The sequence below is a fragment of the Schistocerca nitens genome, chromosome 2, assembly GCF_023898315.1.
Source record: "Schistocerca nitens isolate TAMUIC-IGC-003100 chromosome 2, iqSchNite1.1, whole genome shotgun sequence".
NCBI classification, from domain to species: Eukaryota; Metazoa; Arthropoda; class Insecta; order Orthoptera; family Acrididae; genus Schistocerca; species Schistocerca nitens.
The window spans coordinates 262,980,665-263,000,867 of NC_064615.1; the positions used below are offsets into that span (position 1 = coordinate 262,980,665).

At 42.0% G+C, this 20,203-nt stretch overlaps 1 protein-coding gene across 2 annotated transcripts in view; it reads left to right on the top strand.

Moving 5' to 3' along the window:
* The window catches only part of LOC126235998 (zinc finger CCCH domain-containing protein 13), an 85,640-nt gene that overhangs the window by 36,941 nt on the left and 28,496 nt on the right, over nt 1–20,203 (top strand). For both annotated transcript variants that reach the window (XM_049945006.1, XM_049945005.1), the window contains one exon: nt 18,238–18,479. In XM_049945006.1, coding sequence (XP_049800963.1) covers nt 18,238–18,479 — 242 coding nt within the window. The remainder of the gene's footprint in view (nt 1–18,237; nt 18,480–20,203) is intronic.

Here is a 20,203-nt window from a genome sequence, read left to right on the forward strand (position 1 = left end):
AGGAGATTGGATAGTTTTTTGAGGTGAAGGGTAAAACCCACATCCTTTCGTCTTTCCCTCTCCTTCCCTCTTTCCTGATGAGGCAACAGTTTGTTGCGAAAGCTTGAATTTTGTGTGTATGTTTGTGTTCGCTTGTGTGTCTGTCGACCTGCCAGCACTTTCATTTGGTAAGTCACATCATCTTTGTTTTTAGATATATTTTTCCTACGTGGAATGTTTCCCTCTATTATAACCATATCATTAATTTGAACCCAACAATTACGTTTGTTATTGTCGCTGTTGCATTTCAAAATCTTTCCTGTCGTCTTATTTTCTCTTTATTTTCTCTTTCTGTTTTTTTTCCAGTAATCTCACTTTGTATTCACCTTCCGCTTTTCACCGTAATCTACTATACAATTTTATCCCGCCTATATATACTCAATAATAAGTAACCCACTTCCAAACCATAACCAAAAAAACCTTATTTTCCGCTTTCAACACTACTGCTGCTGTAAAATCCACCGTTTCTAGTTCAATAACAGCTGCTTTCACGTATTAAACAACCATTTCGGCCAGTTCTAATAAGTTTCACTTTATTTCCACTTCCGTTTTTCGCACATCACTGATCATTTTAGCCGCTCCCCACAGGTTTTAACGTCATTATTTCTTCGTCAGACAATTTTTAGCCCCATTTTCGTAATCTTTCACCACAACACCACTCCTTTTAATACGTTTTTTTCGAAATTTTCCTGAATTTCTCCGTCCTTTAACGTGTTTTAGCGGCAACACAACCACCTAACCTTTATGCACATCGCTGTCTACCAACCCAAGTTCACCACAGGATCAACTCAACCAACACTTTTTCACCTTTTTTCATACCAGATCTCCAGTTGCTTTCTTGTTCACCTTTATCTCTCCCCATATATTTTTATCTTTCATTTTCATTTCAACATCATGTTAAACTTTCCACCTTCAATACCACGTCACCCTCACAACACCCCCACAACAACCCCATTAAGTTTTATTTACATTCCCTCCGCAAACATGCCTTCACCCTAGCCAGATTACGCTCCCATATTTTATTTTCTCAGGCTTGTCTGACATTTGGCATTACCCCCAAAGGCCTCACACTTAAAGTTCCCATCTCTGGCAGTAATCCTTCTTTCCATCAGTCCCTATACCAGTTCCAAACTGAACAATCCATTGCCCTTACCCGCCTAATCCTTCACCTACACATCAACTCAGCCAATGAACACACCCGTCAACTCCTATCCTTAATAAAAGTCCTCAATCTTTCCTCTCCCACATCCACACCGGCTGTCCAGAGCATCCTCCTACAGGCCAATCGCAAATTAGAACAGCATGCCACCCTCCACCTCAAAAAACTATCCAATCTCCTGGTTTCCCACCTCCGGAAAGGCAACTCACTCACCCTTCACAACCTTTCCAGCAAACCTCAACCACCTCCCATTGCGCACAAACCCAGTCTCTCCCATCTACTCAATCTCCCACTTACAGCTCCACTCCCTCCAAAACCTCAAAATTCCAATCAACACAATCTGGTACCACAACACCCTAATTCAGTAGTTAACCTTTCCTCCAAACCTCTCTCCCAATCCGAAACCTCTGTCCTATCCAAAGGCCTCACCTTCAGCCCCACTCCCAGATTCAACCAAACAGCCCTCGTCAAAGATTTACTGTCCCACACTCGTACTCTCTGCTGGAAGTATCACTTTGCCACGAAGAAAAATGATCCTAATCCTACCCCTAATGATCCAACTCCCCAAGACACTATCCAAATTGAACCCTGCCTGGAACAGTTCCGTCCTCCGTCACAGCGGGACCCACCTCATCTTCCTCAAAATCACCCTCTCCAAACCTTCCAGGAATTTCTGACTTCCAGCCTTGCCTCTCAATCCTTCTTAAAAAACCTTAATCCTACTCCCAACATCACCACTGCTGAAGCCCAGGCTATCCGTGATCTGAAGGCTAACCAATCCATCGTCATTCTTCCGGCGGACAAGGGTTCCACAACCGTGGTACTTGATCGTCGGGAGTATGTGGCTGAGGGACTGCGTCAGCTTTCAGACAACACCACATACAAAGTTTGCCAAGGTAATCCCATTCCTGATGTCCAGGCGGAGCTTCAAGGAATCCTCAGAACCTTAGGCCCCCTACAAAACCTTTCACTTGACTCCATCAACCTCCTGACCCCACCGACACCCCGCACCCCTACCTTCTACCTTCTTCCTAAAATTCACAAACCCAATCATCCCGGCCGCCCCATTGTAGCTGGTTACCAAGCCCCCACAGAACGTATCTCTGCCTACGTAGATCAACACCTTCAACCCATTACATGCAGTCTCCCATCCTTCATCAAAGACACCAACCACTTTCTCGAACGCCTGGAATCCTTACCCAATCCGTTACCCCCAGAAACCATCCTTGTAACCATTGATGCCACTTCCTTATACACAAATATCCCGCACGTCCAGGGCCTCGCTGCGATGGAGCACTTCCTTTCACGCCGATCACCTGCCACCCTACCTAAAACCTCTTTCCTCATTACCTCAGCCAGCTTCATCCTGACCCACAACTTCTTCACTTTGAAGACCAGACATACCAACAATTAAAGGGAACAGCCATGGGTACCAGGATGGCCCCTTCATACGCCAACCTATTCATGGGTCGCTTAGAGGAAGCCTTCATGGTTACCCAGGCCTGCCAACCCAAAGTTTGGTACAGATTTATTGATGACATCTTCATGATCTGGGCTCACAGTGAAGAAGTACTTCAGAATTTCCTCTCCAACCTCAACTCCTTTGGTTCAATCAGATTCACCTGGTCCTACTCCAAATCCCATGCCACCTTCCTTGACGTTGACCTCCACCTGTCCAATGGCCAGCTTCACACGTCCGTCCACATCAAACCCACCAACAAGCAACAGTACCTGCATTATGACAGCTGCCACCCATTCCACATCAAACGGTCCCTTCCCTACAGCCTAGGTCTTCGTGGCAAACGAATCTGCTCCAGTCCGGAATCCCTGAACCATTACACCAACAACCTGACAACAGCTTTCGCATCCCGCAACTACCCTCCCGACCTGGTACAGAAGCAAATAACCAGAGCCACTTCCTCATCCCCTCGAACCCAGAATCCCCCACAGAAGAACCACAAAAGTGCCCCACTTGTGACAGGATACTTTCCGGGACTGGACCAGACTCTGAATGTGGCTCTCCAGCAGGGATACGACTTCCTCAAATCCTGCCCTGAAATGAGATCCATCCTTCGTGAAATCCTCCCCACTCCACCAAGAGTGTCTTTCCGCCGTCCACCTAACCTTTGTAACCTGTTAGTTCATCCCTATGAAATCCCCAAACCACCTTCCCTACCATCTGGCTCTTACCCTTGTAACCGCCCCCAGTGTAAAACCTGTCCCATGCACCCTCCCACCACCACCTACTCCAGTCCTGTAACCCGGAAGGTGTACACGATCAAAGGCAGAGCCACATGTGAAAGCACCCACGTGATTTACCAACTGACCTGCCTACACTGTGATGCATTCTATGTGGGAATGACCAGCAACAAACTGTCCATTCGCATGAATGGACACAGGCAGACAGTGTTTGTTGGTAATGAGGATCACCCTGTGGCTAAACATGCCTTGGTGCACGGCCAGCACATCTTGGCACAGTGTTACATCGTCCGGGTTATCTGGATACTTCCCACCAACACCAACCTATCCGAACTCCGGAGATGGGAACTTGCTCTTCAATATATCCTCTCTTCCCGTTACCCACCAGGCCTCAATCTCCGCTAATTTCAAGTTGCCGCCACTCATACCTCACCTGTCATTCAACATCATCTTTGCCTCTTCACTTCCGCCTCGACTGACATCTCTGCCCAAACTTTAAATATGTCTGCTTGTGTCTGTATATGTGTGGATGGAAATGTGTGTGTGTGCGAGTGTATACCTGTCCTTTTTTCCCCCTAAGGTAAGTCTTTCCGCTCCCGGGATTGGAATGACTCCTTACCCTCTCCCTTAAAACCCACATCCTTTCGTCTTTCCCTCTCCTTCCCCTCTTTCCTGATGAGGCAACAGTTTGTTGCGAAAGCTTGAATTTTGTGTGTGTGTTTGTGTTTGTTTGTGTGTGTATCGACCTGCCAGCGCTTTCGTTCGGTAAGTCACATCATCTTTATATATATATATATATATATATATATATATATATATATATATATATATATATATATATATATATAGTGTGTTTCCTCCCTCCCCCATGTTATATTTAGCTTGTCCCCTCTGTAAAACCCCCAATTTCCCGCAGTTGTCCCGTTAGTTTGATTGTGTTTTTGGAGGGAGATGTTACTGTCTTATTTATACGTATTTTCATGTTCGTTGCTGTGTGTATGTAGTGATATCATAGGCGCCATATTGGAGATGCTTAGAATACCCATTTCTGCCATATTAATGTCATGGGTCAAAGCAGACGGGTGGAATCGGATACTTCTGTAATCCCATCAAAACAAGGGACAAAGGCTGCTGAAAATGCACTGAAGAAGGCAAAGACCATTTTATCAGGTGGTAAGGTGATGGCCACTGTTTTCTGAGATCCCCAAGGATTAATCCTCTGAGATTATGTGGAAAAAGGCAGAACCATACTGGACCCTATTATGTTTCATGGTTTGGAGCATTTGAAACTAGTGTTGCTGAAAAAAAGACCAGGGTTGGCACACAAAAACGGTGCTCTTTCACCAGGATAATGCACACATCAGTGATAGAAATGGCAAAAGTGCACGAATTAGGCTTTGAATTGGTTCCTCATCCACCCAGTTCACCAGATTTAACCCCAAGTGTCTTCTTCCTTTTCCCCAACTTAAGTTTCTGCAAAGAAATTTTCATCAAATAGGGAAGTGGTAATTGCAGTCAATAAATATTCTGCAGAGTTTGATAGAACCTGTTTTTCTGGTGGGATGAAAACGCTGGAGGATCGCTGAACCAAATAATGAGGGGGGGACCCAAAAGTAACAGGAATCGTAATGTTGCACATTGTGTACTTGTAGTAGCAGGTTGTGCCACCAGAGGGTTGTAGTAGGACCTCTGCTGAGTCATTTTACCACGCGGCGTCACCCAACAGTGAGAAGTGTGGTTTTTTTGGCAGTTCTTTGAGTGTGCGTACATTGCAGACGTGACACAAGGAAATGGCTAGTTCTTAAGAATGTGCGGCAGTGAAGTTTTGTTTCTTGCTCGGCAAGAACACAGCAGAAACTGTTGCAATGATTCAGACAGCTTACAAAGACAATGCTCTTAGTAAAACGCAAGTGTACGAATGGTTTTCTCGGTTTAAAAAGGGAGAAATGGTGGTTGAAGATCAGCCCCGTTCCAGTCGACCTTCAACTGCTCGAAGCGAAGACAACATCGACAAAATCTGTGATCTCGTCAGTGAAGATCGACGCAGACAATCTACCAACTCGAGAACTTGTCTGGGTTGTCCTGGAACTCAATTCAGCGCATCTTGACGATCGATTTGAAAATGCGAAGAGTGGCAGCAAAATTTGTGCCGAAGCTTCTTACCAGAGATCAAAGGGATCGTCGCGTTCAAGCCCGTCTCGAAATGAAGGATGCGTTCAAAGATGATCCACATTTTTTCAACAAAATCATTACAAGTAATGAGTCATGGTGCTATGGGTATGATCCAGAAAGTAAACAACAGTCATCACATTGGAAGTCACCTGGCTCACCTCGACCAAAAAAAGGGATTGTACACACTGAATTTGTCCCTGAAAACCAGACAGTAAACCAACAATTCTATTTGGAGGTTATGAAATGGCTTCGCAGAAGTTAGTCACGATAACGTCCTGCTTTGTGGGATTCTGACATGTGGTTCCTGCATCACGACAACGCTCCCGCGCACACCAGTTTTTGGCCTCAACGAAGACGACTACCTTTACCCACGCGCCCTATTCACCAGATTTAGCACCCTTGGACTTCTTCCTATTCCCAAGGATGAAAAGAGACTTGAGAAAGAAGTGTTTGCAGATGTGGAAGACGTAAAATGCAATGTCATTAAAGTGCTAGCAGGTATCAAAGAGGACGAGTTTAAAAGGTGCTTCGAACACTGGAATGAACGTTTGGACAAGTGTATTAATGCTAATGGAGAGTACTTGGAAGGAGATTAAGGTTGTATTTGAAAACAATAAAGTATATGCTTTCTAGAAAGAAATTCCGGTTATTTTTGGGCCCCCCCTCGTATACCCCCGAAGGAGACTATATCTAGAAGGAAGGTGAGTTGTTTCAAAACAAGCATTTTTATTGCTTTTTTTGTTAGATTTAACAAACCACCCTCGTAAGTATGTGGCAAGTATTTGTACATAGTTTTTGTAAAAAGCAAGTAGGAAGAGTTTATTTCCTTGTCTGTTAAAAATTGTGCAAGCTCGTGGTATAGTGCAAAATTGACTTTCGTTCAATACTCAGATGTATTATTATAGTATCGAGTGTTACTAGAGATTTCAATTATTCTATGATCAATTTTATGTCTGGTTATGCACTTCAAAATTCTCTGAAAAATAATACCAGCACAGATATGTGCTATTGGTTTTACTTTAAGCACTATTGCACCTTCAGTCATCATCTTCAAATGAACAGAAAATAAAGTATGAGCCACAAAATGAAGCACATGTTTACATTAGTTAACAATGTTGTTCTTACCAGTGGCCAATGCAAGACAGAGCTAGCAGACAGATCCATCCCGTCTTCTGAATGGCTGGTAGTAATTAAGTGAAAATGAGAAAGATTTTACCACCTTCAATTATGTGCAACATCAGTTCACTTGGTATTATGGAAATATGAGATGTTTTCAAAGAAAGACCGAACTTTTGAAACAGTGCACCAACCACCTGAATCAGCATGCTGCAGTTCCTGAATGCACCTAATGTCAGTTTAGACAACAAACTGCCGTTAGTCTTGTTTAACTCAACTGTTAGTTGCAGTCGCTGAAGTGATCATGTGCACGAGTTATTCGTTGGATTAGTGACAAAGTGACAGTGTAAGAGCTTGTACAATGTGTGTATTTTAAATTATGATACAAGCATGGCAAAATTCTTAGAGAGGCAGTTTGTTTGTGTTGTCAAGTGCACACCGAGGCTTGTGTTAGTCACACACACAGTGCTTTGGGTGGTTTAAGCATTTTGAACTTAAAAAAAAAAGCACACAAGTAGGTCGAAGAAGGAGGGGGTGGTGATGGTTCCGTTTCTGGAATTGTGGGAAAACTGGACTCGTATATCGCACCGTTACAGTGCACTAGCTCTCTGGCGAAACATCAGACTCCTTTTGGGCCCCATACACCCTGTCACTATTCTCTGGACCTAATCCCAGTAGACTTTTCCCTGTTTCCCAAACTTAAAATTGTGTTGAAAGTACATTGTTTCTAAACAAGAGAGAATATACTGGACAATATAACGAGACCTATTGCAAACAAGGGAAACTTCAGCATTGGTCATATAAATTTGAAACCATTTTTTGTTATTGCATATTGATTTCAATCACAGAGTAATCATCTTCATTGCTAAAATAAAATAAAAACACGTGAAGTCAAACCTAAATGTTCAATTCACAAACATGCATGTCAGTTTACAGTAGAGAACATTGAGTTTCACAAGGTACGATACATGCCGAGATGAAGTCCAGTTCACTCATATAGTCATGCACCAAATATAATTTCAAACGTAGGTGTTAATAGTGAAGAACTTGCCAACTAGCAGGTACGATTCAAATTGAGTAAGCTGCTTATGAAAACCTACACAAATAAGCTCAGCTCCATTTTTATAATGGATGCCATCAGCACTCTCTTTATTGAATAGATTTATAATGCGGAGTATTTATTTGCACAGTAGAAGACAATAGGGACAATAGGTTGTACAGAGATTTATACTAAATAAAGTACAGAATCATAGAGTTAAAATATATTGCCATAAAAACATAGAGCAAGATAATATGACCACAACTAGTGATAGCTAGATTGTTGAATGGAATTACAAACTATTCCAAATTTCTTATGTACCAATAGAATCGTCTTTCCTAGAGATTTATGTTACTGAAACCATGATATCAGTAAAACTGTAGCAGACATTTCTTATTAAAATATCTTGTCCTACTGGAACTGAAAGACAAAGCAAGATCATACAACTATGCTCGCTGGCATATCAAATCCAAACAAATCTGTTTCAATATCATTTCATAAATCATGTACACGCTAGCGTGGAAAAATTGTAGATGCAAGACAAAAATTGTAGATGCAAGACATTTTATTCTTTCAGTAAACCAGTGTTTATATTATGTACAAGCTGTTGTAATATATTTACTTGCAGATGCTGACCATTAGATGTATTGATACTGTGCAGTTTTCATGATTTTAATATCAATTTTTTACACTAAGAAATTTACATTATGAAAAATTTTGTAAAATTGTTTGATGTTTCGAATCATTAGGAATATAATGAGGATCAAGTTGCCAAAAGAAACGTGTACAGCCAACTGTATGGAAAATATTCTCATATTATGAGAAACTGTCATGCACCCATATAATCATTCGCCCAAAGTTACATTAACGTGTTCCTGGGAGACTTAGGGATGTCTCACCTTATAACTTGGGGAGCCAGTCAGCCCATGAACAACTTCCAAAAATGAGTGCTCGAGTTTCCCTTGTTTGCAATACTTGTTGTGTGGTCATGGTGCACAAAGTTCCTAATGGAAAAAAATGCACAGTCCCAGAAAATGCATTCCAGGAGACTTTGCAAAAATTGAGAAAATGTTGGGCATGTTGTATGCCTCTGGAGGGAACTACTTTGAAGGGACAGAGTGGAAAATGCACTACAGTGAGTGCTAATGATAAGGCAGATTAACCAAGACAGTATTAGATTTTGTTGTTGGTATCAGTGGAGATTTGAAATCTGAGAAGTCCAGAGAGGATAGTAGGCTAGCCAGAGATGTGGGTAAACACATCATATACAGTCCAAGGAGAAGCATATGGAGGGAAAAATTAAAAGAGAAGAGGGCAATATATGTAACAAATGTATATACCAGGCACTGTTGTCTTGACTGACATGTTGTGGATTATGCTCTACAAATAAATAGTCTGCAATAGGATACTTCATGGTGTTGTCTTACAGAAAATACAGACATGTGGTACATAGTAACGTTTGTGAAATTCAACATGTGCTTCAAAACATGCAGTCATACTCTGACAATTGTAGTGAAGGTCATAGCTGAGGGCACTTCCCATTGTACCATATATTAGGGTTCCTTCCCATTCCATTCAGATAAGGAACACTTGAACAACTACTTAAATGCCTTCATAATAACTGTAATCTCATCTTCACAATCCCAGTGGGAGTGATAAGTTGGAGGCTGCAGTCTATTCGTGGAATCCTCACTTAATATTGATTCTTGAACGACTTTAAGTAGCCTTTCATGGTGCAGTTGATGCCCATTGTCGAGTGCCTGCAAGCTTGTGCTTCTCAGCACTGTCTCAGCCTTCTCACACGAGTTAAACAAACCTTTCACCATATGTGCTGCCATTCTTTGTATACATTGTGCTTTGTAAGCAGTTTCCTTTGTACACTGACTGCATTTTCGCAGTATCCTACCAATGAACTGAGTCTGCCACCTACTTTACCTACTGTCAAGCTTATGTTATCACTCGATTTTATATCCTTCGATATTACTATGCCAGGGGGCTTGTATTAGTTGACTGATTCCAGTTGTGACTAATTAACATTGCAGTCAAAATACTTTCAATTTTTGCATTCCATGAAATGCCTGCTTTTACAATTTGTGGACAACAAGTTGCCAATCTTTGCGTCACTTTGAAATCTTATGTAGATTGGTCTGTATATTTGTGCAACTTTTGTACATTAGCATCCTATAGATGATTGCATCATCTGTAAAAAAAAAAGTTTGAGGTTACTATTGATATTGTTGTTAATATACAACATGGACAGCAAAGAACCCACCCCACTTTTCTGGGGCACACTTTAAGTTAGTTCCTCATTTGTAAATGCCTATCCATCAAAAATTATATGCTGCATTCTCTCAGCACAGAAATCCTCGATAGTTTGGTACCCCTCATGTAATTAATAGTCTCATTAATAAACATTAGCTGTGATCCATGGTCTTCAGGAAGTCATGTGAAAAAAGTGCGAGTTTTGTTTCACATGACATATTTGGAATCAGTGATGGTTGATGTGGAAGCGTCATTCTATTCAAGATGTGTCAATACTAGAGGCAGGAAAAATCAGTTTACTGTGTGACTAATTTTAGTGTTATCTTTTAGCAGTGTTGGTGGTGTTTCTTCCAATGTTTGTATTATTTTTTCCTCCCAGTTTCTTTGTTATTTTTTACCAGTTTCTTTGTTATTTTTTACCAGTTTCTTTGTTATTTTTCACCTGTTTCAGTGTTATTTTTCGCCAGTTTCAGTGTTATTTTTCGCCAGTTTCAGTGTTATTTTTCGCCAGTTTCAGTGTTTCTTTTTGCCTGTTTGTGTTAGTTTTAACCACTTTTGTAATGTTTCTGCCAATTTGTGTGTTTTTTCTCCTGGTGCTAATTTTTCATGGTGTTTTTGAAGCTCTGCATGTTCGTTAGTTTCATTTTTCTATATGTACTTTGGCGTTACAGTGAAAATGAAAATACATCGTATTAATTTAATTATATTTACATCGCAAACCACATTCATTAACTGTACTGAAAATAAACAAATATTTATGTTAAACCTATTAAATCTATTGTTATAAAAACACACTTCAGAATTTTTCATAATAAAGCATTGTCATAACATCAGCGCTCTCTGAGGAGACATTATGCTGCTAATCCACCGCCTTTTCACTGTAGTGTGAAAACAGCTGCTAGAAGCCTATGTGTGAACATTGAAGTCAAATTGACTTTAGTACAACAGCGAACACTTGATATTACATTTCCTGCTGGTGTGGATAGTTCCTTTTCCACAAAAGTCCAGGTATATGTAGTTCATACCACCATCCTAGGATTGAAAGAACAACCTAGAGCTGTGAACACAGACCTGCATGGATCTTTGGCTGTAAGACTTGTCAGTCTAGTTTGAAGGTGCACCCCATTGCATTTCGGTGCTTTCCTTGCTTCTGCCTGAGGTACCTGTCTATATTCATGTTTTTGAAAAGCTTCTTGGTTTCATCACCAAAAATTTCTTTAGCTATGATAATGAATGTCATACATTTAATGTCTATGGACAGATCATCAGAGTTTTGCAACACTCTGTTTCACTCCTTTCAATGTCAAAGGTAGTTTCTCTAGAGAAATGCAGGTAATTTTTCTTTTCTAGTACTGTATTTGTGATTATTACTTTGTAGGTGTGATTGATGTGCCACTACGAGGGTCGCCTAGAAAGTAATGCACCACATTTTTTTTTTCTTTCAACAATTCTTTATTGAACATAATGAGAGTTATACACATAAAACAATGATGTTTTATCTACACCCCCTTTTTTTCCACATAATCTCCATCCCATTCTATAGCCTTCCTCCAGAGCGAACCAAGGGCCTGTATGCCCTATCGGTACCAATACTTGTCCCGGTGGCAGTGCCAGTGCTTTGCTGTGTGAATGACATCATCATCATCATCTTCAAAGTGTTTTCCACCAATGACATCCTTTAATGGTCCAAACTAATGGAAGTCTGACGGGGCTAGAATAGGGCTGTCAGGTGTGGCACGATTTGCAGCAGTCGGGGATCATCCACGGCTATGGATAGTCTGCCTGACCACTGCAAATCGTAGAGCTCCATCGAACTACCTTCTGATGACCTCACTTCCATGCCCAGCGACTAACTGTACTTCTGTCGACAGCAGATGCTCCATAGACTTTTCACAAGCATTTGTGAATATTCCCCACAGTTTCTTTCTCTGCAGTGAGAAATTCAATGACGGCACGTTGCTTGTAACATACATCACCTATAGATGTCATTTTGATACTGTCCTTCAGCTACACTAACTGTCGGAAGTGATGGAAACTTGGCATACTCACTCAGGAGACTTCAGATAATACATACTTAGTGTTTTGCATTAGTAGCATTGTTTTTGACTAAGAAAAAATGTGGTGCATTACTTCCTGAGCAACCTCGTATATTTAGTCAGTGAACACATGTACTGTGAGACTAGCTAACACTGTCAATTGCTTAAACAGCTGCATGCAAGAGGTACATTTGTGGATCCCATTCCTTAATTCTAATACTTCCTTATGCACAATGAGTAACTTAGTGTAAACGAGGACTACCCCAAAATATCATCCTGTAGGACATCATCGAGTGAAAGTATGTCAGTATACTGATTTCTACACCTACATAGTTGGCATAGTAAAGATTGCTGTAATTATATGGTATTATAGATACAGGCTGAGATTTGTTGCTATATGGGGTCCACAGCCTTCATGTAATTTTTAAACATTGTCGTATATGTGGGCAGGGAAGGGGGGAAAAGATTGTTGGATTCTGTTTACAACAACAGTGCACAGGAGATCAAGCGGTCAGGACCTGTAAGCGGGCATCCAGGGCAGCTGTTAAATGACAGAACAGTTAATTAGGTAAAATAAAGAAAATATATTTCAGTGTATAAGGGGCGCACCTAGGGTCAGAAGTTACCACTTTTAGGCCAGTCTAGGAGGTCGAATACTCAATAAGTGGACAGTGTAAGGGGAGGTGGTTCATCTTAACATGTTGATGACTGGTCATGGAATGCAGAGCCAGAGACTCTGCCTTCTAAGAAAGACATCTCTTCTGCTTGAGGTCTGGATCACAAGAGAGCGAAGCAACTGTGTTCTGCACTGCAGAATCCTGCAGAGTCCACACACGCTATTGGCTAAAACCTATGGCATGAATTCGTTAGCAGTTTCAGCAGAGGGCTCAAGGTTTCTCTTGTCAGCAGCTGTAACTGAATAGAACTGCCTCGGTTCTGAAAGGTAGGCAACTTGTGTCACAGAGGCACGGTGGAAGTTGTTCTGTGAGATAACTTGTAAAGATTTGACTGAGTCTTTGAAACAGTTTTTTTTTTTTTTTTTTTTTTAACCAATTCCCCAAAATATTCCTTGCCTGGCTGGCAGCGTGTACAATTATCTGTGCAAATTTCCAGCATGCTGGAATAATTGTAGGTTAGGAACTTCAGTTAATCAGTACAACAGAAAACCAAGCAAAATTGCAAATTTCACTTTTTTTATTCACTCAGTGACTAGTTTCGGTCCAGTGTCCATTTTCAAATCATCGTAATAGATAATCAGATAAGTTATTTCCCAAAATGCACAAACAATCAGCTATAGTGCTTACAGTTTTGACATGGTTTTTACATTTTCGGAAATACCATTTTTGACTATCTTTTATGATGATTTGGAAATGGGGTCACCACATGAAACTAGTCATTAAGTGAATAAAAAAGTGAAATTTGGTGATTTGGTTGGTTTTTCATTGTACTGATTGTTGTTTTTGCTTACAGCTGTCAAATAATTTATTTTTTATTTATTGCAATTTCAATTTTGACTATTACTACACATCATCAGGCAGAAGTCACAAATACAAGTACCCACACAGCTATAAGTACAGCTACTAGTCCAAACATAAAGTGAATAAAAACAATGTACAAGTCAGAAGATACACAAATAATCAAAAAACCATAAAAATAGCGTGACAGTAATATATGTCTTATGTTCGTGTGGTCCCACTTGATAGTTGTGTGCCAAATGTCATATTGGTGCGTAGGGGGAGGACAAGTAGAGAAGAGGAAGGGACAATGCTGGTACACTGGCGGGGAAGGAGACATGCAGGTGGAGGACAGGAACAAGTGAAGTTGGAGGCCAAGGGGTTACTGATATGAATGCTATGTCACAGGAAGAGTTACAACCTTTACAATTCAGAATAGATGCTGTCTGCGGGAAGAATCCATGATTCCTGCCACCAACACCAGCTATTCTGAATTCCAAAGTTTGGAACAATCTTGGGTTTTTCTGGATTCTTCCCACAAACACAGGTTGTTGAGAACTCTCCCTGTAACATATCCTTCATTCCTATACCCACCCTCACTTCAGCCTTCACTAATGCATATCCTCCAACTGCCTATCCCCTCTCTTCCCGAGCTCCGACTCCAGCACTGCACATGCCTTCCATCCTGTAAGTGCACCTGCATAGTCCTTACCCTTCTCTGCTTCTGTCCTCCCAACCTGCCCCTTCCCCCTTTCAACCACAGCCTCCTGATGCTATGCCTAGCAGGCCACCATCCATCCTGTCCCCACCACATCACTGCACACTCCCACAGGCAGCAGTATCACCTCCCCCCACTCCTATCCTGCTACCTCTCCCGACCCCACTTCTTTTCTGTACCCCGTGCAAACATCCCAGCAAAGATCACCATTCACATCAGACGCTGTTGCAGTCAGGCCTTAGTGCCAGGTGATGCCAGTCACCATGTGTGTGTTTCTTCTTTTCGTTTTGTCTATGTCTGATTAAGTACTTAGTCCAACATCAAACAATAGAAAATCCAGGATGGAATGTTACAATATTATGAAAAGGAAAGTTGCTACTCACAATATAGTGGAGGTGCTGACTCACTTAGTCCAATAGGTAATAATATCTAGCTGTCCTTTCTCATTGTGCCTATCTGGTCACACTCAGCACATCCTCTATGTGGTGACTAGCAATCCATCCTTCTCATATGGTCATTATTTCATCCCAGATTTTCCATTTTTTAAAGCAATAGACATCTGTTCAAATCTACTTGTTGCATTCAAGCCTTGAACTTTCTCTCCCCAATTCTGTTCAGTACCACCTCATTAGTTAACCTGGTTTACCCATCTGATCTTCATACTGGGAGACTTCATTGCCCATGATATTTTGGGACCTCGGCCTTTACTTGCCCTCGGGGTCGACTTTTGGAGAGCCTCTTGATGCCTCACAAGCTTTGCATCCTAAACACAGGCACTCACATTCCCTTCTGTACTGCTACTTTGTCATTCTCAGCCATTGGCCTCTCTTTCTCTTCTCCAGCCCTCACAGACTCTGTTCAGTGGGAGGTCATTGACGACCTCCATTCCAGTGACCACTTTCCACTCTGCATTCACCTACTTGATGGAGCACTACATGAAGAGAAGCCACCGACATGGCTGGTCAGCAGGGCTAACTGGTTGCTTTTGAGTCAGCTAGCTGTGTTTGAACATTGCAACAGTGTCCAGGAATAGGTGGACCATATCACACAAGTGATCAATTGTACCACTGACTTACCCATCCCAAAGGCCTCAGGTCATCTTCCGAGGCAACCTGTGCATTGATGGACAGGTGAGTGCCTTTCAGCCATTCGGAACAGGCGTGCAGCTCTTTGACAATTTAAAAGCCGCCCTACGGCAGACAACCTTAGAGCCTTTAGAGTCATGAGAACAAATGCCTGGCGTGTGCTTAAGGAGAGCAAGAAAAGATCATAGCAAGTATTCCTGGACTCCATCAACCATTCCACTTGTTCTACAGTTATGGGAAGCCATCAGGAGGATTTCTGGTGAGCGCAGTCGTTCACCAATAGCTGCAGAGTTGACACGAGGCTGTCTTCAGACAGCCACTGGAGACATCGCTCAGATGCTGGTGGAGAACTTTGCACATACTACTAAAAATGCCAGCCAGGCTCCGGCGTTTCGTCGCCAGTGCGGAACTTCAGAGAGGAGAAAATTGAACTTTGGTTCCACGATTCCGAAACTTACAACTACCCTTTCTCCCTGTGGGAGCTGGAATCAGCACTGTCTGAGACTTGTGACTCTATTCCTGGTCATGACCAGATCCGGCACTGCATGCTTAGACGATTGCCAGCAATGTCAAAAGAAATCCTCCTAGAATGTTATATAGCAGACAGGTAACTTCCCCAACTCGTGGAGAGAGGCAATTTTGATACCTCTCCTCAAACCAGTAGAGGACCACACGTCTCAGTAGTTATCGGAGTGTCGCCTTAATGAGCTGTGTAGGAAAGAACCTGGAGTGAATGGTTAGCTATCATCTGATCTGGGTGTTAGAGACCAGGCAACTCCTTAACCGATCTCAGTGTGAATTCTGAAGATTTTGGTCCACTGTCAATAACATGGCCCTGCTAAAGGCAGCTATTCAGCAGGTTTTTCTACGTAGACATCACTGCAGTGGAATATTCTTCGTTATCAGTAAGGTGTATGATCCTACTTGGCGACACTGTATTCTTGCTCAAATGCATCAATGGAACTTTCGTGGCCACCTCCCCATCTTCATTCAGTCTTTTTCTGTCTGTGCTATTTTAGAACCCAAGTTGGTAACTCGTCAGATCGTTTTGAGCAGGAGAATGGTGTCCCTCGGGGCAGTGTTTCAAGTGCTACCCTCTTTGCCATAGCCATCAGCAGTATCACGTCTACTGTAAGGAGTCCAGTACAGTGCTCCTTATTCATGGACAGTTTTGCTGTTTTCTGTTCCCTCTCCAGTGTTGCATCAGCGAGGTGTCAGTTGCAGCTTACAATGTGGAGGTTAGAGGAGTGGACTGCAAAGACGGGTTTTCAGTTTTCTGCAGATAAGTGTGTGTGTGTTCATTTTAATCATTCACATCATATTTTTAATTTACCTGCCGTGCATATGAGGGACACCATCCTAAATTTTAGAGATTCAGTGCAATTTTTGGGCCTCATTTTTGACTTCAAATTTTCATGGTTGCCACATCTGAGAGACCTGAAAGCCAGAACCCTGAGGGCACTGAATATCTTAAAAGTGCCTTAGCCACAGGTCTTGGGGAGCGGATAGGGATGTCTCCTCCAGTTTTATAGGGCTTTTGTGCGTATATGGCTGGACTAAGGGTGCTGCACAGTTTATGGATCAGCGAGGCCTTCCTATTTGAAGCTCATTGATGCTGTACACCGTGAGGGGCTCAGGCTGGCTACAGGTACTTATAGGACCAGTCCTATGCCCAGTCTCTGTGCTGAAGCCGGGAAACCACCACTTACCATCCGGTGACAGCTCCTCCTGGTGTGTAAGGCGTGTAAGTTTCTCACAGCTGCGACTTCACCTGCTCACCATACTGTTGCTCATCCGCCTCTGGACTGTCTTTTTTCAAACTGTCGACGAGCCACAATGCTATTTGGGTTCCACGTGCAACATGTACTGAAGTCCCTCGGTGCGGAGCCAGTACAGTTCCAGACCCATGGTTTTAACCGCCTGCTGCCCTGATTACTGGAGAGACTCAGAGTGATTTTAGATTTATTGGGGTACAAGAGAGGTTGCACTCCTGATTCCGTTTTTAATGCGACATTTTCTGACATGTTATCTGAGCACCACAACTATGTAGCTGTTTTTACAGGTGGGTCGAATAGGGGATTCTCCTGGTTACTCTGTTGTTTTCCTAGATCATTTCCTCAAGTCTGACTCCCTCAAGCGTTTACTGTCCTGTATGCATAATTGTCTGCGATCTTGCAGGCACTGGAGTTGATGAGACGTTATTCCAGTGCTAAATTGCTTGGCTGTTCTGATTCTCTAAGTGTGCCCTTCACTCATTGAAAGTTTGTACCCAGCAGATAAAATAGTTAATACCATTTAGGATGCCCTCCTCCACTACAACAACTGAGGAAGGAGTGGCTTTGTGCTGGGTACCAGGGCACATCAGGATTGCTGGGAATGAAAGGGCAGATCTAGCAGCCAAGGAGGCGTGTCTTGATCTGCAGATGTTTCAGTGTGCTATCCCACTGCATGCTATAATCTCAGTGTTGAGCTCAAAGAGTCTTGTGTCGGTGGGAGGATGAGTGGCTGGTAGTAAACAACAATAAGCTCTGTTTAGGAATGCCCACAATATGGATGTGGTGTACTTCCTTCCAGCCCCATATAAGGCTGCAGCTGCAACTCCAACAGTATAATAAAAACAATGGTAATACCTTAATGTACAGACTTCACACTTTGTGTTCGTACATTGTGACTTCATCAATTTCACATGACCACATAGAACATATATTTCTGTACTTGCCATTGCTTTCAGAGCTAATTTTATATGGTATTTCTATTTTTCACTGTAGTCATAATTACCATAGCTGTTTACTGGATCTTTTAATTTTACACATACCCTAAAATTATAGCCCTCTTTCATTTTTTCAGTGTTTGAAAATTTCTTTTTTACCATTACACATTAATTTATTTTAAACTAATGATATGGTTTTGGCTGTTCACTGGATTTGAAATAAAAAATGTGACTCTCTCCTGTTTCAGAATAGCCGCATTGCACCAGATGAGGAACTTGATGAGACGAAGGGTCGTTCTGCCATAGAGATCGAGGAAATCAGAAAGGAAAGGGAAGCAAAGGCTCAGGCAACTATACTGGAAATCATAGGTGACATACCTGATGTTGATGTTGCCCCTCCTGAAAACGTACTTTTTGTGTGCAAGCTAAATCCTGTGACCACAGATGATGACCTTGAAATCATTTTCAGCCGATTTGGAAAAATTAAAAGGTAGTTACTAATATCGTGCAGTTACTTGATCTACCCAGTTTGCTGTTCCTTACATTTTTTGTTAAAGTTCATAATATTGTAAACCTAGGCAGTGTTGTTCTAGATTTCATTCAGTCATAACCACTATACGAGCTTTTTAATCATGAGATAGCTGTTTGCTACCGTAAGTCCATACATGATATCAGTATGTTCCAAAAAGCTGCGTGCAAAACTGCCATTTTTCATGGACTAATATATGGGGTTCTATTGATAACAGAGATACGGGGTAAAATGTTTTGGATAGCTCTTGGCGTAGCAACCATTCGTACACCTGTCAGGTATGAGCACTATCCTACAGTACAGAATCAAAATTTCGACATTACACACTTCCTCCAGCTCGGGAAAATTGAGCAAATCAATTGGTTTCATTTGCATTAGGTGTGGTCTAGGGCGGACCTTAGGCAGTTTATAAAAGCACCATCTATTCGTGGGTGTTCCTGAGAAACCCCCCCCCCCCCCCCCCTCAAAAAAAAAAAGGGGGTAGAGCAGTTTTTTTGGGTATGAAAAGTACCAACTGTGGGGATGGCAACTTCTATAATTTCTGTTTATGGCATATCATTGAAATTTTTAATATGGTGTTAAGATGATATTGTCACAGAAGAAGCTGAGTAGCTCCGTGGTGTAGTGGTTACGATACTACACTGTTGCATGGAGGGTCGTGAGTTCAAAACTCATCTGGACTGTACAATTTTAATTTCTATATTCGGTCCGAGTAAATTCTAGAAGTATCCACTAATGACAAGAATCATTGTACTGTAATGTTCTGTAGATGTATATATACTGTATGTGTCCTGGCTGGAGGCAGATCGCTCCTTGCTCTTGCATGTGCAAGTACTGAAAAACCTTCGGTAAGTGAAGTTAGTGTTCGTCATTCATCTAATTACACCTTCTTCTGAGTGACATTATTCTGATGGAGGTGCTGGGTATTGGAACTTGTGATAGCGAACATTATCGACAACACAGTGGCCCCCATTAGGGCACGACAGAGCCGCCGTTTACATGGCGAGAAACCTGAGCTCGAGCCATATTCAACAGATCGCAATCTATTGGAGACAGAAGAAGAAGAGGATGTTACGATGGCAGAAACTGTAGGTCACCGCATGAGACATCCTTCCAGCTTCTCTGGTGACAATGGCCAAGATCCAAACAAGTGGCTGAAGGTGTATGAGCGGCATATAGCTGAATTAACAAATGGGATGACACCGTGTGTTTGGCTAATGTATTTTTCTACTTGGAGGGCACTGCCAAGCAATCATATGAGAACGAGTAGTTGTTCACAAGCTGGGAAGTATTTCAGGTGGAACTTCATAAGTATTTCGGCGACACACGACGACAGAAGTGCAAGGCTGAAGATAAATTAAAGTGCAAGGCACAGTGTCCAGGTGAAATTACAGCATCCTACATTCAAGACTTCAAGAAGTCTTGGAGCTGTGTAAAATAGTGGCTCCTAGAATGGAGGAGGAAGATAAGGTTACACATCTCACGAAGGGTGTTGCTGAGGACATGTATCAAGCCCTACTCCTGAAGGAGGTTTTGACACCAGAAGACTTCATAAAATGGTGCCAGTATATTGAGGCAATGTATCAAAAAAGAATTACACGCAAGAAGTTATAATGGCTTCCAAACGTCGTATCAATGTCTGTGATGGAGGAAGAAACTAATTTCACAAGTGTTCATCAGATAGT